Below are 25,110 nucleotides of genomic sequence, written 5' to 3' on the forward strand. Positions count from 1 at the left end.
AAAACAGAAACTATAAACACACATACACATGGATCTAACGGACAAACATATCTAATTCGACAGTAACATGCAATGTTAGTTTTTTGACAGGCTGTATCATATATTATGAATATCTGTCACAGAATTCAGTTCAAATCCAAAAAATGACATCTACACTACAGACACAGTCGAGCGTTCTTGTTTCAAATAAGGCTCAACAGACACATACTGGCTACTGTTTGAACTTGTAACACAGTACTGGTCAGTCAACACTCCTGTCCAGATGGATGAACTATTAAAAAACAATTGTGAAAAAGAATTATTATTTTTTTCATTTTGTTTTTTTGATTTGTGGATAATGACTCCATTATTGTTGGCTGGAGCTTTAGAAATCTCTTTTTAAGTCTTTCCAGGTGGATAGATATCAATGATTTTCTCATCTGTTCTTAAGTTTCTTGACATCGTGACAGGATGTGTTGCATGATGATGTTTTAGCCTACTTAAATTTGTTAGACATGTTCTATTGACGTGATTAATTGATTCAACAGGTCTGGTTTATTACTGTTAATGAATGATTCAAGCTGTGGGACATTCATTATATTTCACATAGGGCCATGTGGGTTTGGACAGCTTTCTGTCCTTATAAATTAAATCTTCTACCAGAAACTGCATTTTCGTTTTATTGTTTACTGTTTGTCTAATATTTAAATTTGATGATCTGAAACATGTGTAACAAATTAGCATAATTAGAAATTAGGGAGGGGAAAAATACTTTTTTCCCCTCCCCCAGTAGCAGCTGGGCTTTTAAAACAGGCTTCCAATGAAACTCTACTTGAATATCTATGCTTTCAAGTGTAGTTTCACTTATGTGTGGTGATGCTGCAGTATTGCTTTCTGTTTATTACTCTGTGTGTGTGTTTGTATGTCAGGTTTTTTTCCTGCAGTTTCCCACTGCTCTGCTGTGTGGCGAAATCCGAAAAGCATATGTAGAGTTCTGTAATGTCAGCGGTGTTGCTTTGTGTGGCCTGCGAGTGGTGTCCACACACGCCGCTTTCTTCACCTTTGGCAGCCAGGCCACAACACCCCTCAGCCCGACGTCAGCTGAAAATTGTTCACCTTATAAAACCGTGGCCACACCTCTCCAGCGGGCCTCAGAAGCCACTGAGAGTCTGGTTTCAGCTGATGAGTTCAGACAGCCATCTGGTGTGATAGAAATTCCAATAGATGGCAGCATCCTGCAACCAGGGCAGTCCACTCAGCTGCCTCTCTGGCTGAGAGGACCAGACCAGGAGGGAGTCCATGAAATCAACTTTCTGTTCTATTATGAGAGCGCAGAGAAAGGACTCAAGATAAGGTAAAAATTGAAAATTAAGCATTTTTGTGAACTGACCTGTAGGCATACGTATCATTTCTTGGGACATATTAGTATTTTTCAAAGAAACATGATCAGCCTGAAATGTAACTTACACAAATTAAGGATTGAAAAATACTTCTATGTATGTATTTTTTGATTATATTGACAAAAAGTAGATTATTTCAGTGCCGGGGCACCAGTGAAGAAAAGGGTCATGTAGCCGTGGGAAAATAATTATTTGATCTCCTGCTGAATTTGTAAAGAGAAAACTTACAAAGAAATAAACAGTCTATATGTGAAATGATAGTTTTAATGGAGAGAGATAAAATATCAACAAAACAATCTAGAAATAAACACGTTACATAAACTTTATAATTTTATTTGCATGTCAAGTATTTGGTCCCCAAGCAAAACATGATTTAGTATTTTTTTTTGGAGAAGCCCTTGCTTGCAAACAGTGCTTTGTCAGCATGACGGTGCTTTTGACCCACTCTTCTTTACAGAAACTCTAAATCCTTCGAGTTGTCAGGCAGCAGCCAAGAAACTTGAAGTTAAGCTCCCTCTACAGATTTTCTATAGGACGGAGGAAGAAGATTGGCTTGGCTACTCATAAACTTTAGCCCTTTTTCCATTAGTACCTACTCAGATCGGCTCACCACAATTCGACTTAGATCAAGTATCACCTAATGTGTGCGTGGTCATTGATATAGCAACGTGTCCGAGCGTCCCATGATGTAATTAGTATGCGACACAAATGCTATAGCAAAGGTGGACGTCAAGGCAACAATATACCTTCTGCTCGGTCTGTGGCTTTTGATCAGAGTCGAGGGGATCACGGAGTTGTTTTTGTTTGTTTTGGTGTTTGTTTTGGATTTTGTTTGTTCGGGCCTTTTCCCTTGTTGCCGTTTCAAAAAAAAATGGCAGTTTTGAATTTTGTGAACGAAACACTCTCATGACTCATCGAACGACGCCACTGACCAGCCAATCGGTGGCATGCAGTCTGATGACGTCACATTTTAGTACCATTCTGATTGCTTGGAGCCACAGCCGTGCAGGTGCTATGACCTTGTCCCGTAGTGTATTGAAGTCATCCACGTTTGGGTCATACTCAGCATTTCTCTTCCTCCAAATAAGGTGGTTCAAGTTGCTCAAGAGCTCGATTTTAATTTCATCTGATTATAATGCTTTATCTTAATCATTTAGATGTTCACTGGCAAACGTGCGATGGGCCTGTACTTGTGCCATTTTTTTGAGCTGGGCAAATTCACGGGTGCTGTAAGATTTAAATTCATAATGGAGTAGTGTATTACCGATGGTGTTCTTGGTGATTCTCCTCCCAACTGCCTTTAAGTCATCAACAAACCTCTCCCATGTATTCTTGGGATGATATATCACCTTTCTCATAATAATCCTCATCCTGTTATTGCAAGATCTTGTATAAAGCTTCAGTTGAGAACAATCGATAGGTGTTTTATATTTCTTATTAATCACACCAGCACTTGTCAACTTCTCACCAAGCTTCTTGCTTCTTCCAGTCTTGTGGATGTGTACAATCTTGTCCCCGACATCCTTTGACAGCTCTGTGGTCTTGCCCATTGTGGTGGAGAGCTTGGAGTGTGAACGAATTGATTTAGTGGACAAGGGCGCAACAAGTTAATCTGTAATTGTTTGAAATCTGTTTGCCACATAGGCACGCAGCTGATCTTTGTGAGCCAGAACTCTGCCTAGGTTGTAGGGGATTAAATACTTTGACCATTTAATATCACCAGTTTATAACTTTTATGTAATGTATACGAAGTTCTTTACACGTTCTGTGTGACAAAGTCTATAAATCATATCCTTATCTGGATTAAACATGGCTGTTTTGGGTACGCACGGACTGGACTGTGACCTTAATAAAGAAATGTTTTTTTTTTTAGTTTGCTGTGTGTGGGGTCACATAATGGCACAAGCCATAGTTCAGGTTTGTGTATGTTTGTGCTGAAAGTTCTCATAATCCTTGGGGAAAAAACAATAAGGCTTTCTCTTTTCCCTCTCTCCGCATGTAAAGTCACCGGGTGCTGCGCCACACAGTATTTATCTGTGCTAGTCGGTCTTTGAGCATACAGGCATCAGCCTGTCGCAGCAGTGTTCCTCCACATCACTGTCTGGATGAAAAAGGCAGCAGTGGAACCCTTGTCTTTATTGATGTGGAGAACATCAATACGGTGAGATGCTCAGCATAGCACACACAGTTACATACTTAAATCATGCCTGCTGCACAAATAACGATTGAACATTACTCTTCTCACAGAATGAAGGTGGTGTGCGAGAGTTCCACATCGTTCAGGTCTCGAGTAGCAGCCAACATTGGCGCCTTCACAAGTACATCAACCCGAACAAGGATAAAGGTGAGGTCTGGTACACCAGGAGATTTGTGCTTCATTTCATTTAATGGGCTAGTTCAGTTTCTCCATACATTGATGAATACAATTTTCTATGGTGAAGTTCAAAGATTCAACCCATTAAAAAAAAATTGCTTCTAGAGCAGCAGCTGACCGGTTCTGTGCCCATGAATTTTAATTATTTGTGATGAAACTAGATCTCCTTCAGAGGTTCAAAATCATGCCTCTTTCACTTTCATTTTGGGAAAGTGGATCATGTTCGGGATTCCACACTGCCTAAAATGACGCAAGATCTTGCATCAAGCTCCAATCAAGAGCAATTGAATGGCCATGCAAACCCCAGTGAAAAGGGTTACATGAAGAGGATGTGGGACCTAAAGCTTCTTTGTCACTGAACATCTACACCAATAGCGAAATGACTAATAGCTGGCGCATTGAAGACATGGATTGTGTGAGCAGCTGATTTAAAAGAAAGGATCTTTCGGGCCACCCTTCAGTGCCCTCTGAAGGACTGCTAGAAGATATGAATGAATTGCAGATAATTCTTGTTGTGACCATCACTGAAACCAACCAGATAATCTACACCACAGCAGCAGTGATCACTGAGATCCTTGGCTACAAGATGAACAGTGTCATGGAGCAGACCTCTCCATGGAGAAGGGGATTGAAGGCCAATATCAAGGCAGCACTAAGAGAAGTTAGCCAACTATTAGAGCTGCAGAAAGGTGTGATTAAGAAAGGAATGTCTGAGAAGTACAGCAAGCTGCACATACAGGAGGCCAGACATTCAAGACAAAGTCTGAATCATAAACTGTTGGACAGCACCAGTCACCAACGTGATTCACGCCTACTTACTGAAGAAGCTAACGGCATTCATGAGCGCCTGGCAGTATAAGATGAGATAAGATAAACCTTTATTATTCCCACACGTGGGAAACTTGTGTCACAGCAGAAAGTGGACAGTGCAAAGTTACAGTAGCAAAAATTAAGAAAAACAATGGAATAAGAATAAAATACTATATACAACAGAATAAAATACTACATTGTCAGAAAACAAAAATACACTTAGACTTACACTTATAAATGAACCAGCTGCTAATGGATGAGTTGCACCTGAGAATAATCCCCCAGAAGGGACCAGTCAGTATATTAGCAATACATCGAAGCTCCGGTCAGGTATCATAGCTGCTAACATGAACAGGCACATAGCTCAATACATGAGTGAAATGGCAGAAATACCAGTTACTAACAGATAAAGCAGTCAATTAAGACTGTAAGATCAGACTGTGACCAGTCTGTGCACCACCTGGACTGATTGCAAGAAATCCTACGACTCAATGTCTCACACATGGATCCTGATGAACAACACTAGAGGCCAACTTTAAGGAAATTGCACAAGTTGCCAGCAAGTACCACTGACTACCAATGACTAGATCAATGGATATAGTCTGTAAACAGAGTAATCAGTAAGCACTTCTTTTATATGGATGACATCAAGAGAAACCTAATGTTATTTCCTTTAACTAGTGAGGGACAGTAACATGCAGGACTTTTTTATGAACAACAAACTTTTTTTCCAGGCTACATGAAGGTGTTTTGAATTAGTGATATGTCATTTTCTCTCCACCATACAAGTGATCTCCTTTAATGTTCGCGTTTGACAGTTATACCAGGAAGTCAAGTACTTCTGATTTGGGGGTTTCTTTTTCAAATGATCCACAGTCTCCACAGTCACGCGCAGCGACGATGTAAATGTATTAAGAAAATAATCCGACCTCTGTACAACTAGATCAGATAGCTGCTCCACACTGTTGGCACATGGCATTGAAGAAGAAAACAGTGGAGGAATTATATGGTTAAACTTAGTTAAATTCAAATTCAAATTCAAATTCAAATTTTATTTGTCACGTACACAGTCATACACAGTACGATATGCAGTGAAATGCTTGGACAACTGCTCGTGACCCAAAGAAAACAAAAAAGCACAAAAAAGTTACAGCACTTTGAGGATACTGTTTCATTTTCAGTGTCTCTGGTATATGTCAGAACAAGATCTAGTGTGTGATTAAAGTGGTGGGTGAGTTTTTATATTTGTGAGAGAAGTGAGTTGAGTCTAATAATGGATTAAATGAAAGAAATCAGACAGAAACTGGATATTGATGTGGATCGTAACTTGTCTTTTTCTTCCTTTTCTCCTTCAGAATGTAAACTTGGCAGCAGAGAAAGAGCCAAGCTGTGTTTTAGGGCCACACGTTGCAAACCCAGTGAAGGTACTGTTAGTGAAAAAACAAACCCCATCAGTTAGGCCATTTTCAGTGAGCATGAATTTCACAGTTCTGTCTGTTATTTCTAGCTACCTCTAAGGCTGTAGAGAAGTACACTTTTTCAGACCTGAGTATGGGAAATGAACAGGTGAGTAGAACATACACTTCACAATATACAATATTCTGTTATGGTTGTATGTTCTCATGCTTTGTCATAGTTGTTTTTTGGGGATGTTTTTTGTTTGGTCCCAAAAGGTTGATTATTTTCATCTGGACGAAGCGTTTCCAGTGGGAGAAACGCTTCATAGCTCTCTGTGCTGTGCCATCCGCTTCGCCAGAGTTTGTTTGGTTTCCCCGATGTATAAATCATGGCAATCCTCCTGGCACTTCACAGCGTACACTATATTACTCTGTGTTGGGGGACCCGATCCTTGGGGTGCACCAGTTTTTGGTGTAACGTGTTTTGGGGTTAAAAGCCACAGGGATGCTGTGTTTAGAGAAAATGTGTCTCAACTGTTCCGATATTTCTGACACATAAGGGATCGCTAAAGGTTTTCACTTAGGCAGCAGTTGTCCTTCTCTCCTTGATCACCTGGAGCTTTCTTTAGGAGCCTTCCCAGCTTTGACAAATGTCCAGCTGGGATATTTATATTTACTCAGTAGGCTGATTTCAGTTATTGTGCAGATTTACTGTTCATAAGTTTGGGGAAACCTGCAGTCAGTCAGCTGAGACTGAAGAAGTCACTTGGGTGACTGACGAAACGTTTCTCCCACTGAAAACTCGACGTCCAGATAAACAGAATCAACCTTTTGGGATTTCCTTATCTGGATGATTGAGCATGCGTCAAGACATTTTTGCCTCTATGGTGTTTGTTGTAAAACAAATTTAAAGCTAGAAGGAACCATCTAGAAATGTTTGCCTACTTCTATGTAAGCTTTTTAACAAACAGTAACTCTTTCTGAATTTTGTGGAATTGAAAATGTATTGTCAAGAAAACAGTGATGTAGCAGCATTATTTAATTCAATATGCTGTCTAACAGTCATCTATTAATGTATCATTGAGTTAAGGAGGAACGTTGGCGAAGTTCAGTTGTGTCGATGTTTAAATTTCCTTTAACTGACTGGCCTGCATGGAGAGAGGGTCTAAGTGATAGAGAGTGAATGGTGCTGTCTTTGTCTAGATCATCAGTTCTACCACACCATGTGGGGATTTCTTCTTCCGCTGCCTGACGTTAGAAACTCAGGAAGCATACGGAGCATCATCCAGGATATCATCAGTCAGCAAGAGTCAGGGCTCTGTACCCACTGAGAACAGAAGTTCAGACCTGACAGATATTGCCAAGGAGTGCAGTGAGCTGGACCTCAACATAATTGTCATTTGGAAGGTAAGAGAGTTTAGTGATACATGGATGGATAGATGTGTAGCACTGTAGATATTTACAGATAGCGAGCACCAGAGTCTCGGTTTGCAAGAGCAGTTTATAACTGGAGATCCTAAAATACAGACTACTGTAAATGTTTAAATGCTGGCTTTTTTATGGGATATAAAACACACAAAAATATATAGAGAGAATTTCTAATGCACATTAATCTATTCATCCAAATTGCAGCATGAAAATAAATAATGGAAGAAAACAAAAATACAGTTAAGTCCTCTGTGCGTAGCAGTGACAGAAATGATGGTGTGGTCTTACCACAGTTTAGAAATGTGTTCTTATCTCTTGAATATAAGTTGATCCAGCAGGAATAGTTATCTTAGGGGTAGCTATCACGGTTTCACAATCTCAGTTTTACAGGTTCACAGAGCAAAGATGTCCACTCGGCTAAAACAAACAAAAATCAGGTCAAATCCTCATTCATAAGTAATCAGGATAGATTTTAACCATATAGGCTGGAGTTGGACACAAGGTTTATAATATAAATGCATCTGTTCTCAACTTGCTTGGCAGTTTAATCTCTCTCCGTCACGCTGGTTTCTGCTATCCACACTACAGTCTCTTTCTCACACTTAGTGTTTTTTTCCTTCCACCAGTGAGTGGCGCTGTGGTTACAATGATTGATTGCCAGATAATAAGATAAAAGAACAATACACCAAAAACAAAAATACAAGTCACCACCACCAATGAAATCATACATGCTCATACTCATTAAGGGATCATTCTTAAATGTGCAATATACATTAGATCATATTAACCCTGGATGGATATTTTGATGGACAATAACCATTTTGTGCGTGTCTGTCTAACTAGGCTTATGTGGTTGAGGACAACAAACAGCTTATCCTGGAGGGCCAACTCCATGTTGCACTGCAGACCATCGGAAAAGAAGCCAGTTCTTTGACTGCTAAGGAGGTACCGCAAGCTCTTTGTTTTTAATCTATTTTTCTAAAATAAAACCAGCATAAGAAACCTAAACTTAATCCCACTTTTGATTATTCTTAGAAATAATGCAGAACTTTAAGCCCAAAAGCTAATGTAATGTTTTATTTCAGGAGGGTTTTAAATATTTTATATAATGCTGGTATGATTACTTTTATTTGTTAGAGCAAGTCTTCTTTAATAGTGTATGTGTGTTCATCTTCAGGAAGCTCAGGAGATGGTGCTCCTCAAGTTTAAATCAGACCTGCCTCCTCCAGTCATTCTTCCCTCTGCAGAGTTTTGTCAGCTCATCAAAACCAATCTACACTACCCTGAAACCTGCACACACCCATTTGTGCAGGAAAGGTGAGGCACCTGGCGCGTTGTTTTTCCTAACACAATGTTTGGTCCAAGTGATTACAAAAGGTTATTAAACAGGTGCATCTCTCTGAAATGTTCTATCAGATTTAGAAACGTATTCTTCAGATAAGAGATGGGACCAGACTACGAGCAAAGGTTAATGTATAGCTCTCACTTTAAAAAAAGCTTTCACACTAGGAAAGCCCCCTGGGATCCATAGAGTTAAGTTAAACTCAAGAAGTTACTCCAGGCTGAACTAAATTATCTCATCAATTCTGTTTGGCACCGTGTTGGAAATTAATTCTTTTGAAGGTCTGCATAAGACCCTTAGGCACATAGACCAACACAGATTTCCTTTTTGCAAGTCTTTATTGTAACCATAACCATTAAGAACCACCAAATGAGGAAAAACATTCAAATTTTATGTGATCTCCTTATTTTCTCAAGTTTAGGATTATTTTGTCATCTTTACTGCTGGAAAATAGAAAGAAGACTGTGCAAAGTAATTAGTAAAGCAAAAGGCTGCTAGCTGGTTAGAGAGTGAGGTAGAAAGAAGACAAATAACAATATTGGAGAAAGACGATTTAAAGGTTAATGGTATGCAGTGATGGTTACACAATTAAACATATGGAGAGTCAAAAGAGGGCAGTGTACATATTCAGTGGAAGCTCCTTAAACAGCCTTTGTCTATAGCAACATAAGAGAAGGTTCAGGGTGTTTTGATATAGCTATAAGCACATAAAGCGTTATCACAAAGGAGCATTAAGCCTTACCTATAGTAGAGCTTGGATTTTATTAGAGCTGGGCGATATGAGATTTTTTCATATCACGATATGTTTTTTTCATTTCAGGCGATAACGATATCTATCACGATATAAGCCAAATAACTATATTTGTAAGATTTAAATGTGCCGTTGCTCACAAGTAAAATGTGAAATAATCAGCAGCTTGTTTTGATTTAAATATTTATTTCCCATAATAAGTTCAACAGGGTAGATGTACTAAAGGAACATGAGACTTTTTCAGATAAATAAAGGCAAATATTGCAAACTACACAAAAGGCAGCTGCTAAAGCGTTTAAGTTTCAAAATAGAACAAACGAAACAGGCTACTAAATTGTCAATTCCACTTAGAAACAAAATATTAATTCTAAAAATAAATCTTAGTTTGTTTTACAGAAGAACAGACAAAACTGACTAACTTTTGTCAATATCAAATAAACTGAGAACTAAAAGGAAATTCTCAATCTCTCCTTGTTGTATAGCTTAGCTTTTCAAACAGTTTTAACAGTGACTTTAGTCTGACAAAAGCCGAATGACGAATTAGCGCTTTCAGTCAGAGATTGAGCATGCACCGGTTTATTGCATTTCCAGACTTGCTTTCGGCACAATTTACAGTGCGCGCTACTCTGTTTTTGTCAGACTTGAAATAGCCGAAATACCTTCACACTACGGAACTTCTGTGGCTCTTCCGTTCGACAATCTCTCCGACATTGGAACCATCATCTGTTTTCTCTTCGGTAACCTTCAGTCACGCTCGGTTGACTTTTCTGTAGTCGGCGCACTCATTTCCTCCATTACCCGGGCGGCACGGCGGCTGGCTGCTACCCAAACAAATACACATGTGCGGCTTGGCACTTGTGTTGTACATAACAAGTCACGTGACGTGACGCTGCGGCTGTGATTGGTTCGGCTCTGCGCTACTTAATTTGGATTGGCTGTTCTTTTTTTTTTTTAAAGAGGACAAGAGCGGTGAGGTCTATCGCAATAGTTTAATTTTTCTATCAAGAAAAAGTTATTTCGCAATACATATTGTTATCGTTTTATCGCCCAGCTCTAGATTTTATTCTGTCTCACATATCCAAACTCAGGATCAAATATATGATACTATGGGTTTTTAAGATATGATGGTGGCCGATTATTCGGGACTGTTTGGCTTTGTTTGGATTTTTAAAAATAAAGTGATAAGAGAAGCTCTTTAGAAATAATGTCTTGCAGTTTTAAAAAAAATAGTTGTACGGCTTATAATAACCACATGCACAGAGCAGTTTTTCAGTGCCATCCTAAGACAGGATAAAAAGATGTTACCATGTTTGGCAGTATTTAGCATTATTACATTTATCCATCCCATCCTCTGTTTGTAGACCTTTGTTTGTTTAGAATTTTTCCTATTCGCAAATATTTTTTTCTGTTAATAAAAAGCTGCTTTTCTCTTTGTGCCTAGTCTCTGTTTGGTGCCAGTTACTCTGACTCTGTCCAACTGCTCCTTGGCTCAGGTAGATGTCATCATTGACTTAAGACAGAAAAGCACCAGGTAAGTTTCTTAAAACAAGATGTGTTCCTTCCTCACATGATTACTTTGTAAGGAAAATGGAGACAAAACTGTTGTGGACAGTGGATTTCACTTAAATAAGACTGATGTTGCATGTCTGTACAGGAGGAATGCTTAGAGATGTATACATTCATGTCTAAACTGTTAAATGTACAAAGTGGCTTATAGATGTTGAAGCCACTAAGTGTGGGTGCATGTAGTGTATGTAGCAGCAACCAAGACAGACTGAGGGAGTTGTAAAAACTCATGTTTTCACACCCACAACTCATTTTTTTGCAGTCTGGTATCTGTATATGCAATAAATGACCACAATAATGACAAAATCAAGGTGATTTCTTTTTTAATACAAAAGTCCCTTAAAGTTACAGGATACTGTAGAGTGATTATGTCTTTGGTCATTTTGCTCTTTTTCAGTATAAAATGCAGCTGATACATACAGTGGCTTGAGAAAGTATTTATTTTTCATATTACTTCAAGATATATTTTTTATAATTAAAATTTAGCTCAAGTTTAGTTTGAACTCGGAATGACAAATGGGGGAAAATGGTAGAAAATCTGAGCCACAGAAGTATTCAAACCCTTTGTTGTAGCTCCTAATTATCCTGTGATGCATCCTGGTTGAGTATCCACTAGTAGACAACTGAAAGAAGTCAACTCTCTATAGAGCATCTCAATTAAATTGCAGTGATACACACATTAGGACCAGGATATAAAGCTTATAGTGTTCGCAATAGTACGCGGGCCTCAATAACTGAAAAAGTAGACCATCAAGACTCCATTGAACTGTGTGAACAAATTGAGTCAAAGAGCAAGCGTTTCTTTGGTTAGTTGATCCAACAGTAACCACAGATACTTGAGGCAGAATGTGAAGATGGTTTCTAACATGAGGTCAAAATAACACATTTTTCTAATATCAGGTGATAAGTTGTGACCTCTTAAATGTAGCATTCTTTTTCAAAAGTACTTATTTTTTAACATAACACTTCTATTTGTCTCTTCCAGCCCAGAGTCCCTGGAGGTCCACAGCTCATTTGCTTGGGTGGGTCAGTCCCAGTACAAGCTGCAGCTAAAGCCCAAGGAGGTACTGTGTCTAACACTGCAAGCCTGTTTCCTTCAGGCGGGAGTCTACAATCTCAACACTCCCAGAGTGTTTGCCAAGCCATCTGAGCAGAGCATCATGTGTGAGACAAGTCAGCAGACGGCTACTCCTGCTCTTATAGTCATCAGCAATGCCTGAAACGAGCCCGATGGTCTTCAGGCACCTCTAGACCGTGCTGTGTGTTTTAACTCCATTCAAGGACCATTGACATTAAATTCCTGGATAGACTGAGCATTTGTTCCGTCAGTTTTTGCAATACTGTAAGAAGAGCTGTTTACATCCTGAATTGTACATCTTTTTATTCAGTCTGCAGTCCTTTCAAAGGCAAAATGGGCACTGACGACTGAACCGCATTTGCTGCCCATTCTCTAACAGTCTACAATTTCATTATGCACACGTTGTATTTTGTTTCTGGACCAGTGAGTCAAACTGTGTTTAACCTCAACATATTGTCATTTAGCTCTTGTATGCACTTGAATTGAAATCTTTTCTGGAAATTATGTAATTTATTTATATATAACAAATTGGTTGTAAATAGAAAATAAAAGTCTAATGATACTGTAAAGGAATATCAAGGTCATGGCATCTTTTTTTTTTTCTGGTAAGTTTGGACTGCAGCAATCTGCATTATAGAATCAAATATTCACATGTGGTGGTTATTTGCGTAATTTATCGAAGAAAGTTTGTAGCACATAATCTGGAGTACACTGAAACAAGACTTCCATGGCAGCTTACAAGACAAAGAGTACAATGAAAAAGCACTTTATTAATCCTCATTAGTAACTTATCACACCTAAAGGTCTCTTGTCTGTGTTACAGCAAATTGCTTAGTTATCACAGTTTCATTTGCAGTAAAGTCTTGATTCAAGACAGTAGTTGTCAGAAGATGATTAGAAGTGAAAGTTGAAGAGAAACTGACTCGCTATGGTAACCTGGTTTATAACAGGTTTACCACCTTAATTACGAATGACATGCATAATAACAATTTTGTCAAACAGTTAGTGTTACAGTTGCTTTTTCAATTATTTTCTGTCTTCCCTTTTCTTAATTAATATTCATACGTGAGTTGGTGTTAATGAGACATGTAAATCCCTGCTTTGAAGAAACTGGCCAGATTATTTTCACAATGAAAGTCAAACAACAACCATAAGTTCTCTTTAAAGCTGTACATAAATGTGCTTCTTTGGGTCACTCCAGCGAGTATCAGTCTCCTTGTTGGTTCATGAGTGGTTCATACTGTGACGATCGTCTGTAGAGAACATAGTGCTGAGTGATGAAAAGGATGTCAAACACGATGGAGAACAGACCCAGACCGAACTTTGTAGGATCACCAAACACCAGCTTCCACTCATCTGAGGATCAAAATTAATAGAGATACAGTCAAAATGCTCCAGTGCTCACATCAACAGTACAGGTAGTAAAGTAGATGCACCTATTTTATCCATTTAAAAATCCTAATTCTTCTCAAGTTATCACTTCTCCATGCCGCCCACAGGGCGAGGTGACAACAACACCCCATCAGCTTCTTATAGCTGAGGGGTAAAATAAGCACAGTAAACACAGTTTTACTTTTCATGTCAACATTTCCTTTCTTTCCGTCACTGCAGAAATCCTGCTTATTCCATAGGTTTCATTAAATATTTTTGTATGTACAGTAAGCAAACTACTGTAATTACCATTGTTATAAGACTGCAGAATCATCTGGAGAATGCTGAAGAATCCACCAGTGAAGTCCAGTAACACATTGCCAATGCTCCATCCTTCAGTACTCTGTCTTTTGTAGTTCATGTATGCCTGGAAACACAGGAAAGCCATCAACTGTATTCACTGCTGATAAAAATAAATATGGCATAGAACATTTAAGACTTGTACACTGCTCAAAAATCATCAGGTCATATCAGGTGAAGAGAGGAGGTGCCCCTCTAGTGCGCCTATTGTTAATTTCATTAACATTAAGCAGCTAAAACTGTTTAATAACCCCCTGCTAATTAACTGACCAAGATCAATATCCCAACTTAATGACACTCTAATTAAAAAGTGTTTTGTTTAGCAGTGTATTAATCAGGTTAGATGTGAACATTGTATTTCTAAAACGTGTTTACTGTAATAAATCTCTGTAACATGTGGCACTGTTACTGTAAAAGAAATGTAGACAGATGCACCACTGGTGGGCAGTGATGGTGGGCATCAAAACACATTAAATTGATGGAACATCCAACAACGCAAGATTTTTTTTTAATATGGTTTCAGTCTAGTATTCATTATTTAATGTGCAAGTCCAGTTTGTGTCTGAGTCTTACCTGTGGTACATATTTGATAAGAGTCACTGCTAGCTTAATGTAAGAGAAATAGTAAAGGTAGTCCAGCCAGGTGATTGTTTTGGCTACAGCAACAAATAAGCTGATCAAAGCAAACATCCAGCCAATCAGCAATAAAACCAAGGCCGTCCGAGAGACTCTCTGTCCACCCCTCTGTAAGAAAAAGGGCACATAGCATTATACACCCGTCCTGAGTCTGAGACATCCTGCCAAACAAACTGACTCTGTGATAAAAGTGATTTTGAGAGTCATGTCGTATTCACCAGTCTTAACAATAAAGTCATTACATTAAATTATTCTGCTCCTCTGCTTTAAGTGTCTTAAAGCAGAAAGTCTTTAAGTATATGAAATGACATACACATACCTCATACACAGTAGCCTGGCTGACGTAGACCAAACACAGCAGGACAGCATGGAGACTGAAGAAAACATCATTAGCATTCACAGGGTTGATTCCATTAGGGTTCCTCTTCAGAAACTCCTCCTACAGGAGGAGCACACAGTAGCTTAACCAAAAGTATTATGTATGTATTATGCAAAACCTAATGTTATTCTATACAAAGGCAACAGCCACTAAGTGGATCGTCCAGTGTAGTCATGAAAAACATCAACTGATCATCAGTAAATGCCACAAATGGATGGAATGTCTTCAAATTCACAGACAGTTGAGTGAAAAGATCGTAGAGTTGTACTCAAGGAGACAGTATGTTAAATACAGTTATAAATCTAATTAAGCATTTAACTTTCAAAGGTTTCTCTAGACTCACTGGTACTGGCTGGTATCCTATTCTTCATGTGTATAAACAATGGAGTGTCCATTCAGTGGATGGAGTTACCTTTATAGACGGTATCCAGAACAGTCCTATATTGAAGACGCTGTAAGCAATGAAACCCGTCAGGTTGAGAGCCAGGAAGTCAAAGTTCAGACCTACAACACTGAAGACAAACATGTTAGTTTTAATTTTGAGTAACTTTATTTTTTAAACTTTCTATGAATTTCACACCACATTAAACCCAACACACAAGAGACTGGAGAGAAAGAGTCAGGGCAATCAATGTCATTCATTTTCTAGATTCTCCCTCCCCTCCGCCCTGTGTCAGATCTTTTCTTGATCCTGCCTGGTGTTGTAGGCCTTTGCCTCTACTGGTATTGTGCCTAGACCTTGACCTTGTGCTGCCATGATTAGTGCCTCTGTGCTGTCTTTCAGTCCAGCTTTGTCCAGCCACTGGTAGGATTTTTGGATTTTTAGACTTCTTCTGCCTGCCAACAGTACATGCTGTGCAGTGCCCTGTCCTTCCACGATGATTCCTCTTCTTGGTTCCTCTTCTTGCTCGGGTCCTTTTTCAGGTTTCTGCTGCCTGAGGTATTTAATAAGCCCATGATCACTTGTGGCTGATGCACTCATGGCCCTTTATCCTGAATAGCGGTTCTGACACTCACTAGTCCTCTTTCCTTCCTTCTGCTTAGCCGACAGTGTCAGGGTGCAGGACTTAGGGTGAAACCATTCATGCATGGTAAAAAGTCAGTGCCTTCTATTTCTTCCTTTGGCCAGCTCTGACAACTAGGTTGGGCGTAGGTGTCGATTGCCTGGCTCTTGTTCTTTCCATTCAGTTTACTCCTCTGGCCGTGACTTATTCTCTGCAGGTAGTTGCAGCTTTTCTATAGTGGCCTCTTCCTGGTTCTCATTTGCCTTCCAAGGTACTTACAGCTATCCTCAATTTCTGTAATGTTGTCTTCTAGTAGTACAATCCACTCATACCTGACTACCTTCACTCTTTTTGGGCTTGAATTGAGCTCGATATCTATGTAAAGAAGCTAACATAGATATGTATCCGTAGCCAGTCTTGTTAGGTATAAATCGTGTCAAGGCCTGGTTCTGTCTAACTTTTCAAATTTGAAACCCTTTCTTGGGTGTCTGCCACTGCAATGATTACTGGATCATGTTCAGGGAGGTTGCTGTGGTCCAGTAACTGCTTGTCTCCTTAAATCTCTACGCTCTTGAAACTGTACTGGGAGACACAACAAACCTTCTGGCAATGGCACTGATTTATGTATCGCCTCATGCTACCAGTAGTGATTTACTTTAGCCAAATGCAAAACTATTAAAAACAAAAAGATGAGGGGGGGGGGAAATCACACGTAAAACCATTCAGACAGATGTCAGTCTAACTACAAAATGATAACAATAATAAGAAAGAAATATATAAGGACAGATAAAAGATGTTTAAAAACTACCTTTTTCTCCTCCAGTTTTCGAAGGCTTGTGGATAAAAAGACACTGACCAGGCCAGAAAGTAAATCCAACCAATGACTTCACTAATTATGGACAGGACATTGCTATGGACAACTATGAAGCGGATCCTGACAGGCACACTGGAAAAAAAGATATAGCTTATGTACACAAAGAAACTGGACAGTTAATCAGTTAAAAAATAAAGTGGCAGCAGACATCAGCCGGCCTCTGGTGGATCCCTCCATCCATACAATACAATACAACTTTATTTGTATAGCACCAGCAGTACACCAAAGTGCTTTACAATAAAAACAGGAGAATTCCATCTCATCGTGAGCATCATTAGCTCTGAGTAGTGCAGAATTAACAACTTTCTATCTTTTCAACCATTAGCTTATAACCATTTTGAGATCCAGACGTTTTGCATGACAAAAAGGGACAAAGAAACCACATTTCAGTGTGTTTGTGCTCTGCTGCTTCAACCAATGTCTTGTAATAGCTTGTACAGTCTGGAGAGAATTAAAAACTTAACAGGAGATTCACTGGCACCAAGACTCAGTTTATAAGATTTGGACACCAAATTTGAAGAAGAAAGTGATCGCTTTAAGATATTCAATTATTGCATTCAGTGAAGGAAATTATTTTCTTCGTGCTGGACTGACACCCACCTGTTGAGCTCTGTGCTGTTGGTAACCAGATATGTGGTCACCTGACCAACATCATGGGCTGTCACATTAAAACTGACAGCGGTAGCTTGTACTGGCATCATGACCTAAACAAAAAACTCACATAGATTTTGGTCTCTGCCTACTGTCACAAATACATTTTGATAAAAAATAATAATTTAGTTTCATCAAACTTAGATAACCCAGGTCTGATTTTGTCTTATAAATTCAAAAAACAGCAGCAAAAGAGGAACTGGCCTATGATAATAGTTATGGACTCCATCAACCTCTGAGAGGCTCTTTTTATACCCAATCATTCTTTAACCTTTCTGTAATCAGAGGTGTTGTTGTGTTCATATTATGATATTACAAAGTTATTAAAAAAACAAACATCCATCCTGACTTCCTCAAAAGTATCCTAGTTTGAAATGTTTTGTTAAGCCCATGTTTTGTTGCCTCATATGCAGCATCATTTTTTCATGTTTGGTTTCTTACCTCCTCGGGCACTGTGATTATAGACGAGTAGTTTATCTTGGAGCTGTATGTTACATTTAGGTGAATCACAGCTGACTGGTTGAGAGGGGAACTGCACAAAGACACGAAACACCAAAGGGAACAATACAAATGTTAACGCTTGCAATAACAAAGTCTATATTAAATGCCAGTAGTAACACATCTTACTTCATATGGGTATAATATCGCTTCTCTTTGGTTCTATCTGCTATGTAATGTAGTTAACAATGGATTTAGAAAAGAAAAAACAGAAAGGTTGCTGATGACTGTGAGATGAAGTTCTGTATCCTTTAAAACTATGATGTAGCTATACAAGTCTTGCAAATAATTCAATATGTAGTACAAATGATAACTACAATTATTTCAATTAACCCAGAATCAAAAAGGTTTCCCAGTAAATGTTTTAAATGCTGAAAACACTGGTACTGTATACAGAATCGTTTTATTGCAATTTTAACAGGTGTTCTATTATTAAACACAGAAAGTACACTTATATATATCTACACTGGTAATATGGCTTATCTAAAATACTATTACCTGGAAGTAATAACGACGGCATCTTTAGAGTATTCCTCAAGTGTAACAGCCTGAGGAGCAAACAAACTCAATCTGGATTCTGAAGTACAAGCAGAGTGTTGGAGGGCAGCGTTAGTGTTAATTTCACATTTTATGTATTCTTCTGCAGTGAAACGGATTCATTTAATCATAACAGTTCATCACCAGACATGTTGGTCAACATCCAGAACACCAGCAGCTGAGCAGGTAGGCATCTCTTTCCCAAACCTTGGCCTGTCATCTCTGTAAAATTATGAAAACCTAAAGAAAAGAAAGCAGCCAGAAGTCATTGGAAATCAGAGCTATCCAATGCAATCATAATTATAGTGTAAGATAAGAGGATTAAACAGATACTTCAGGTAAAAATTAGGGGTGGGCTTTATACTGCATGTACGTGATCTATCGCAACTTTTTCCGTGTTTGATGAATAAATAAACCAGGTTAATTTCAGTTGTTTTATTTTGTCTCATGAATTCTTGTTTGATGTCCTTTTTTGTTGCCGTGATCTTTTGTTTGTTAAAGGTCTAGTGTTGACCACAGAAAGAGACTTAATGTGACAGTATTGTCATTTGTGGAAAAACCTCTGTGTGCAACTGATGGTTAACAAATGGTTAAAATAAAACATTTCGATTCATTCAGACTTGTTGTATTCAAAGTTGAAAAAAAAATGGTCGATTTGAATGAGTATACCAGGGCAATTTTAGGCACTATAGGGTTGAAAATAACTATTTTTTTGGAGGCTTTTTAAACATATTATGATATATATTGTGTATCGCGATATATCCTCATATCGCCCAGCCCTAGTAAAAACTATTACTGAAAACAAAATATAGGCTGTAGATCATTTAATGTCTGTTATTCAAAGCCAAACACAGGTGAAAGTACAAAGGTCCTGTTTTTGTTTCATGTTTTAATAAGATTAATCAGATAAATATCTGTTTCCCGGGTTACCTGGATTTCATGTTAACTAGTTAGATTTGTTTACATATTTCACTCTCCGTGTTCCAGATGTTGCATCTGCAGATTTGTCAATTTCTGTGAGCAGGCTATATCATAGTTTATTTGACCTCACAAAAAAAAGAAGACTGCTATTCCCAGGTCATGAAAATGCATATAGGTGTCAATATTATCTTCAGAGAACAATCCAAATTAAGCTAACTGCAAATAATTATAATGCAGCTGCATTAACTCATTATATTGTATAAAATAAATAAATGTGCCTCATCATTCATCACACCTTTCATCACATCAGACAGCTGGGCTGTTTGTTTGTGTTTATCCTCAGAGTGACTGATTTGATTTAAAATCGATAGTCATGATTTAAAAAGAAGACACTGAGCAGCGGATCACTCACGATGGAAACCAAAGTTTATCAATGAATCAGTTTGGAATAATTTCTTTCCAGTTGGCAGGTAAGTAAATGCTGTGTATTTCAGCATGAAACATGGCATAGAAAGTTTAGAAATGGAGCTGTAGTGCCTACCACTGATTTCATTGCTTCACCGACAAAAGTGATAACCAGCAGGTCATCCTGAATGCATGTCCATGTCAATATATTCTACGTGTAACATTACAAAACAGTGTTTCGTTAAATATACTGTATTAAATTAAACTTGTTGAGCTGATTCATACCAGTATAGCTTAGTAAAATAATTCACAGTTGTCTTCCTTGATATGCTGCCAACCTGCTTGACAATTCTTCTCTTTTGGATATATGGTGTTACCCTCAGCCTTAAGGCTGCATGATTTAGTATACCTGCCCTTGATAAGTGGTGATAGTCACAGTCCACAGTCAAAAACTTTGCCTCTGTCCTAAAACTATTCACTCCGTCTTCATATGGAGTGTTTGAGGTGAGCCCCACGTAGCTCTGCTTCTCAATAGTTGGATTTTACTGATGTGCAGCAGAAATAAACTGAACTGACGGAACCTCCCCCACATTTCAGAAAATCTAGGGGATGTACCACAAGGAAGTTTAATACAACTATCACTGTTAGTATAGAGGGTTTTTTTTTTTTTTTTGTATAGAGCACCAAAGCCAAGTTTATATAGATCAGACAAGACAAACGCGTCTTCCAAGGAATCAAATGCATCAAATGAAGTCTAATAAAATAACAAAGTTGTCTGAGATAAAGCGATGTCTTCGTCTTACCTGTTTGGTCTGGAAAAACACGTACACACAAATAATGAAGCAATAGGCTTGCGTTAAGTAATGAACGAATAAATCTTTACTCGAACATATAAAAACTACTCGACAAAACACGTCCTCAGCTGTACTTCCCTAACAGATCACGGGATATCTTCTTCGTCCTATAACAGACGCTTCTATGTGTACTACTGCCCTCCGCAGGGTAACTCAGCTATAAAGACGCGTACAGATGAAATGGTGCTGCTGCTGCTACATATGTAAAAGTGGATTGAATTGTTTAATGACGTTCAGGAACAAGATGTATTTTATTTTATTCAATCCCCACTGCAGCCAAGTCAACATACATTGTCAGATCGGCATGTATGCAGCACACTGACTGCACACATACGCTGCAACGCCAGCAGTAACCCTAACCGTATGTCCTTACGTTAAATAAACATCATTCATTTACCGTTTGTCGTCTGTATTCTGAATTGAAAGCTCCACACAAGACAGAATTATTCTAGAGTGCGAATTATTAAATGCTGTTGCTTGTGAAGCTCGCACACAAGAATTTCACTCACATGTGCTGTACCAATGTACCTGCACATGTGATGTGACAATAAAAGTGATTTGATTTTGATTTGATAATTATTAATTAAATATATGCTAATCTGATTGGTACGCTAAGATGACTGAACACCTCGGCGATTTAAGGAGCCAACCCACCACCACCAGGTTTGACTTTAATGTCATTTAGTTACGTCAATAAGTATAAAATACTCATTTGGGAAGCATGAGTAACATCGTACCAAATCGTAACAGAAAACGAAAATCAGAATCCCCTCGCCCCGGAACGTTTCTGGGCCATATACTGTTTCACTGGGACCTTTATTATATCAACTCCTGTGTCCGACCTTCTATTGAAGAGTTTCCTGTCACAGTTTAGCAACCTTTCCAATGCTCGACATGTTTATAACCAAACTTTGTGCTTCACGTGGTTCGTTATCAAGGTTAGACTGCTGTATTAATGTTTACAAATATATTTATTTCTTTTGTTGGTTTTGTTTTTTAAACATTAAACTCTCTTAGTTCAGACAAAGAGTCATTTTCAAATTCCGTTCAATCAAGGAGGCTAATGTTAACGTTATACTTGGAAAAGAGAAAAGTGTTGCTTAGATTGGATTTGTCTGTGGCATGCTTTTTATGTGTCTGTACTGATTTTCTTGTGTTCGTCTTTCAGTATAGGCAGCTGTGTTTGGCCTTTGTTCACCCGTTCACATCGGCACGGCCAGGCTAAGCTGCTCCACACTCAGATTCCTCAGCTTAACTCTAACAGAGCGTCAGTTGCATGCTGTGGTCGGCAGAGATACGAGAGGATGTATCCTGTGATGTTAGTCCGTCCTGATGGGTCAACAGTCAGCATCAGATACAAAGAACCCAGACGCATCATAATGGTTAGTTTACCATATCTAAAAGCCAGTAATCCAAACCATTAGTCAGTAGCAATTGTATGCAAATATTCGGACGTCTAGCTAAGTAAATCTTTAGCAAGTCCGCTTTGACGGACCTTACAGACTGGAGCCAGATAAGTCTTTCTGTTCTTGATTTAGCCAGTGTCATGCTTGCCTACCACAGTGGGTTCCTACAAGGGTTCAAGGTTCAAGGTTCTTTATTTGTCACATGCATAGTTATACAAGTATAACACACAGTGAAATGTAGGCTGACACGCTCCTCGACATGTGCAAAAATTGGGGGGGGGGGGGGTGTAGAGGAAGAACATTGATATATATATATATAGATATTAGATATATATAATATATATATATACAGACATATATATATATATATATATAATATATATATATATATTTATATATATATATATGTATGTCTGTATATATATATATGTATGTCTGTATATGTATGTCTATAATATATTATATCTATATATATATATATATATATATATATATATATATATATATATATATATATATATATATATATATATATATATGTCTGTATATATATATATATATATATATATATATATATATATATATATATATATATATATATATACAGACATATATATATATATATATATATATATATATATACAGACATATAGTATATACACTGGGTGAATGTGCAGTAGTAGCAGCAAGCAGGTGAATTCTGTATATTAATATGAATAGACATCTGACTATTTTACAGGAGACAATATAAACATATTTAAAATTAAAGGAATTTGAAATGTACATTGTGCCTTGGTTTAGTGTCTGGAAGAGTCCTGTCTCAGTCAATTATAGATGATGTGAGAGGGCGGGTGTGTGTGTTTAGGGCACGGATGGCTTGGGGATAGAAGCTCCTCTTGAGTCTCTCTGTCCTTGCCCGGAAGATGCGGAACCTTCTACCAGATTGCAGAAGTTGGAACAGTTTGTTGCCAGGATGGGACGGGTCCTTCAGTATCTGCGCTGCTCTAGTCCGGCATCTCCTGGTGTAGGTGTCCTGAAGCGGGGGGAGAGCAATCCTGCAGCAGCGTTCTGCTGTACGGATCACTCTCTGGAGAGCTTTTTGGTCCTTCACACAGCTGTTCCCAAACCACGATGTCATGTTCTGTGTGAGGATGCTCTCCACAGCGCCTGTATAGAAAATCCTGAGGATCTTTGGAGAGACCCTGAACTTCCTCAGTTGTCGTAGGTGATACAGGCGCTGCCTAGCCTTTTTGGTCTGGACCTGAATGTGGGCAGACCATGTCAGGTCTGAGGAGATGTGGACACCAAGATACTTGAAGGACTGCACCCTCTCCACTGGAGCTCCATTGATGATGATGGGCTTGTAGTCTCTGTGCTGACCCCTTCTGAAGTCCACTACATATTTCTAGGCTGTTTCTCTCACATGGCATGCTTAATCTGCCACATCCTGTGGAGAGCATGTGTGCCTAGATGAATGTTTGATAATGAGTTATAATGAAAATGTCAAAAAAAATGTTGCTTTTAAACATGACAAAGCTTCACAATATTTTTTAAGCTTGTGTTGTTGTCAATATCAGACAAGAATCAAAAGAATAACTCTCATAAAACATTGGCCACACTGCAGACGCTGAGATCCACTGGCTTGCTGTTTGTCATGAGTCTTATAGATGTGCAGTCTCAAAGCAAAAAAGAAGAGATCATGTAAATTACATCATCACTGTTATTTTCTAAGACCTGTCATTTTTCAGTTAGATTACTTAATGAGCATATATGAATAATGTATGTATTTGTCTAAAATAAATTTACAGTTAGTTTTTCCAACATTCTACTGTATACAACCCAAACCCAGCCCTCCACATGCTAATAAGAGGAAAGCAAACTCAATAGATAATAAAAAAATAACATATTGCTCAGGTCCTGTAGCAGAAGCCAGTGAGCATGTCACTTAATATTTTGCTTATGTGAGCTGATGTCTTGTTTTTAATTTTATTTTATTCATCTGTTTTGAAAGATGCCGGTAAATCTGTCTACTCTGTCAGAAGAGGAACGTCGAGTACGGCTGAAGAAAAGAGAAGTGAAGAAGCCTCAGAAACAAACAGGAGTCCAGTATGAAGATGATTTCAAAGTGGACAAATATAGCCACTTGTGGAAGAAGAAATAAGAGTTTTATATGCAAATGCAAAGCATACTCATACAGTATCCATAAAAAATAAGTTATGTGTCTGTGTTTTGTTTATTCTTAAGTGATACTGCAAAATGTCAGGGATCACCAGCTGAATTGCGATTGAGTTGTACTTGGGTAATGTCCACACCAGTTCAGTTTTTAATCCCCCTTGAAACAGAGACTTCTGGAAATACTGCTGAACTTGACAGTATTTTAGTCTGTAAGGCAGAAACAGACATTTCAAAACAGCAGACATTGATTGGCTTCTTGGATCTTAGTGAGTCCTTTCATGATTTGGCATACCCATCACATAAAAGAAAATGGCCTTGACTATGGCTACTGATGAATTTTATATATTAGTTGCTGAGCATGCTAGGGGCATTTTTGCAGTGAAAGGTAGAATTTTGTTATGCTACCACTGCATGAAAGAAGCATAGAAGGTATGTGTCCATGTATGTTTTCAGACATGTTGCTATGAACAGTAAAAAAATATATATCTTGTTGTTTTATGTTGCTGTTTCCTTGTTTATTTTCAATAAAGTAAATTGAAAAGTTATGTAGACTCATACCTTTTGGTTAAAAATAGAAGGGTAGGGGTTTTCATCAGGAACAACTTGAGTTTCAGTGAGCTTGTGTTCTTCCTACTTTTCCTTCCTATTATACTGTATGTTATATTCTCTGTTTGTGGTAGTTTGCAGAGTAGTTGTCAGGTGAAGGCAGTATTAAAAAAACTTGTCTGTGGGCTACTCTTGGTTGTGCTGTTGTTAGTTTGTCAGTCAGCTGCAGAGAGAAGCAAAGGTATGTTGTACAAAGAGCTTAAGAGAAAGTGTTAAGAACAAAAAAAGAGTCTCCACTCAAACCATTGTCTGTACTTTAAACAACACTGTCATAGCCACACTGTTACAAAATGACCGCGATGTCATGT

At 38.3% G+C, this 25,110-nt stretch overlaps 3 protein-coding genes across 4 annotated transcripts in view; 2 read left to right on the top strand and 1 right to left on the bottom strand.

Moving 5' to 3' along the window:
• The window catches only part of trappc8 (trafficking protein particle complex subunit 8), a 31,465-nt gene extending 18,767 nt beyond the window's left edge, over window positions 1–12,698 (top strand). For both annotated transcript variants that reach the window (XM_040048353.1, XM_040048354.1), the window contains 10 exons: window positions 909–1,333; window positions 3,384–3,540; window positions 3,627–3,723; window positions 5,919–5,987; window positions 6,071–6,129; window positions 7,164–7,367; window positions 8,232–8,333; window positions 8,566–8,705; window positions 10,923–11,012; window positions 12,033–12,698. In XM_040048353.1, coding sequence (XP_039904287.1) covers window positions 909–1,333; window positions 3,384–3,540; window positions 3,627–3,723; window positions 5,919–5,987; window positions 6,071–6,129; window positions 7,164–7,367; window positions 8,232–8,333; window positions 8,566–8,705; window positions 10,923–11,012; window positions 12,033–12,267 — 1,578 coding nt within the window. In that variant the 3' untranslated portion in view covers window positions 12,268–12,698. The remainder of the gene's footprint in view (window positions 1–908; window positions 1,334–3,383; window positions 3,541–3,626; window positions 3,724–5,918; window positions 5,988–6,070; window positions 6,130–7,163; window positions 7,368–8,231; window positions 8,334–8,565; window positions 8,706–10,922; window positions 11,013–12,032) is intronic.
• An 81-nt stretch (window positions 12,699–12,779) lies between these two features.
• ctns (cystinosin, lysosomal cystine transporter) lies at window positions 12,780–20,724 on the bottom strand. The gene is made up of 11 exons (XM_040048355.1): window positions 20,565–20,724; window positions 18,580–18,675; window positions 18,397–18,475; window positions 17,842–17,932; window positions 17,350–17,453; window positions 16,684–16,821; window positions 15,284–15,383; window positions 14,812–14,931; window positions 14,430–14,600; window positions 13,806–13,923; window positions 12,780–13,481 (listed from the first exon to the last, which is right to left on the bottom strand). The coding sequence occupies exons 2-11, from the start codon at window positions 18,653–18,655 to the stop codon at window positions 13,333–13,335; spliced, it is 1,146 nt and encodes a 381-aa protein (XP_039904289.1). The 5' UTR covers window positions 18,656–18,675; window positions 20,565–20,724; the 3' UTR covers window positions 12,780–13,332.
• Window positions 20,725–21,419: 695 nt separating this feature from the next.
• On the top strand, window positions 21,420–24,741 carry mrpl55 (mitochondrial ribosomal protein L55). Its single transcript, XM_040048502.1, has 3 exons — window positions 21,420–21,553; window positions 21,784–21,997; window positions 24,033–24,741. Exons 1-3 carry the CDS (start codon window positions 21,501–21,503, stop codon window positions 24,180–24,182), a joined length of 417 nt encoding a protein of 138 aa, XP_039904436.1. The 5' UTR covers window positions 21,420–21,500; the 3' UTR covers window positions 24,183–24,741.
• Window positions 24,742–25,110: the final 369 nt, after the last annotated feature.

Source organism: Simochromis diagramma, unplaced genomic scaffold, assembly GCF_900408965.1.
Source record: "Simochromis diagramma unplaced genomic scaffold, fSimDia1.1 OVJJ01000557.1, whole genome shotgun sequence".
Classification (NCBI taxonomy): domain Eukaryota; kingdom Metazoa; phylum Chordata; class Actinopteri; order Cichliformes; family Cichlidae; genus Simochromis; species Simochromis diagramma.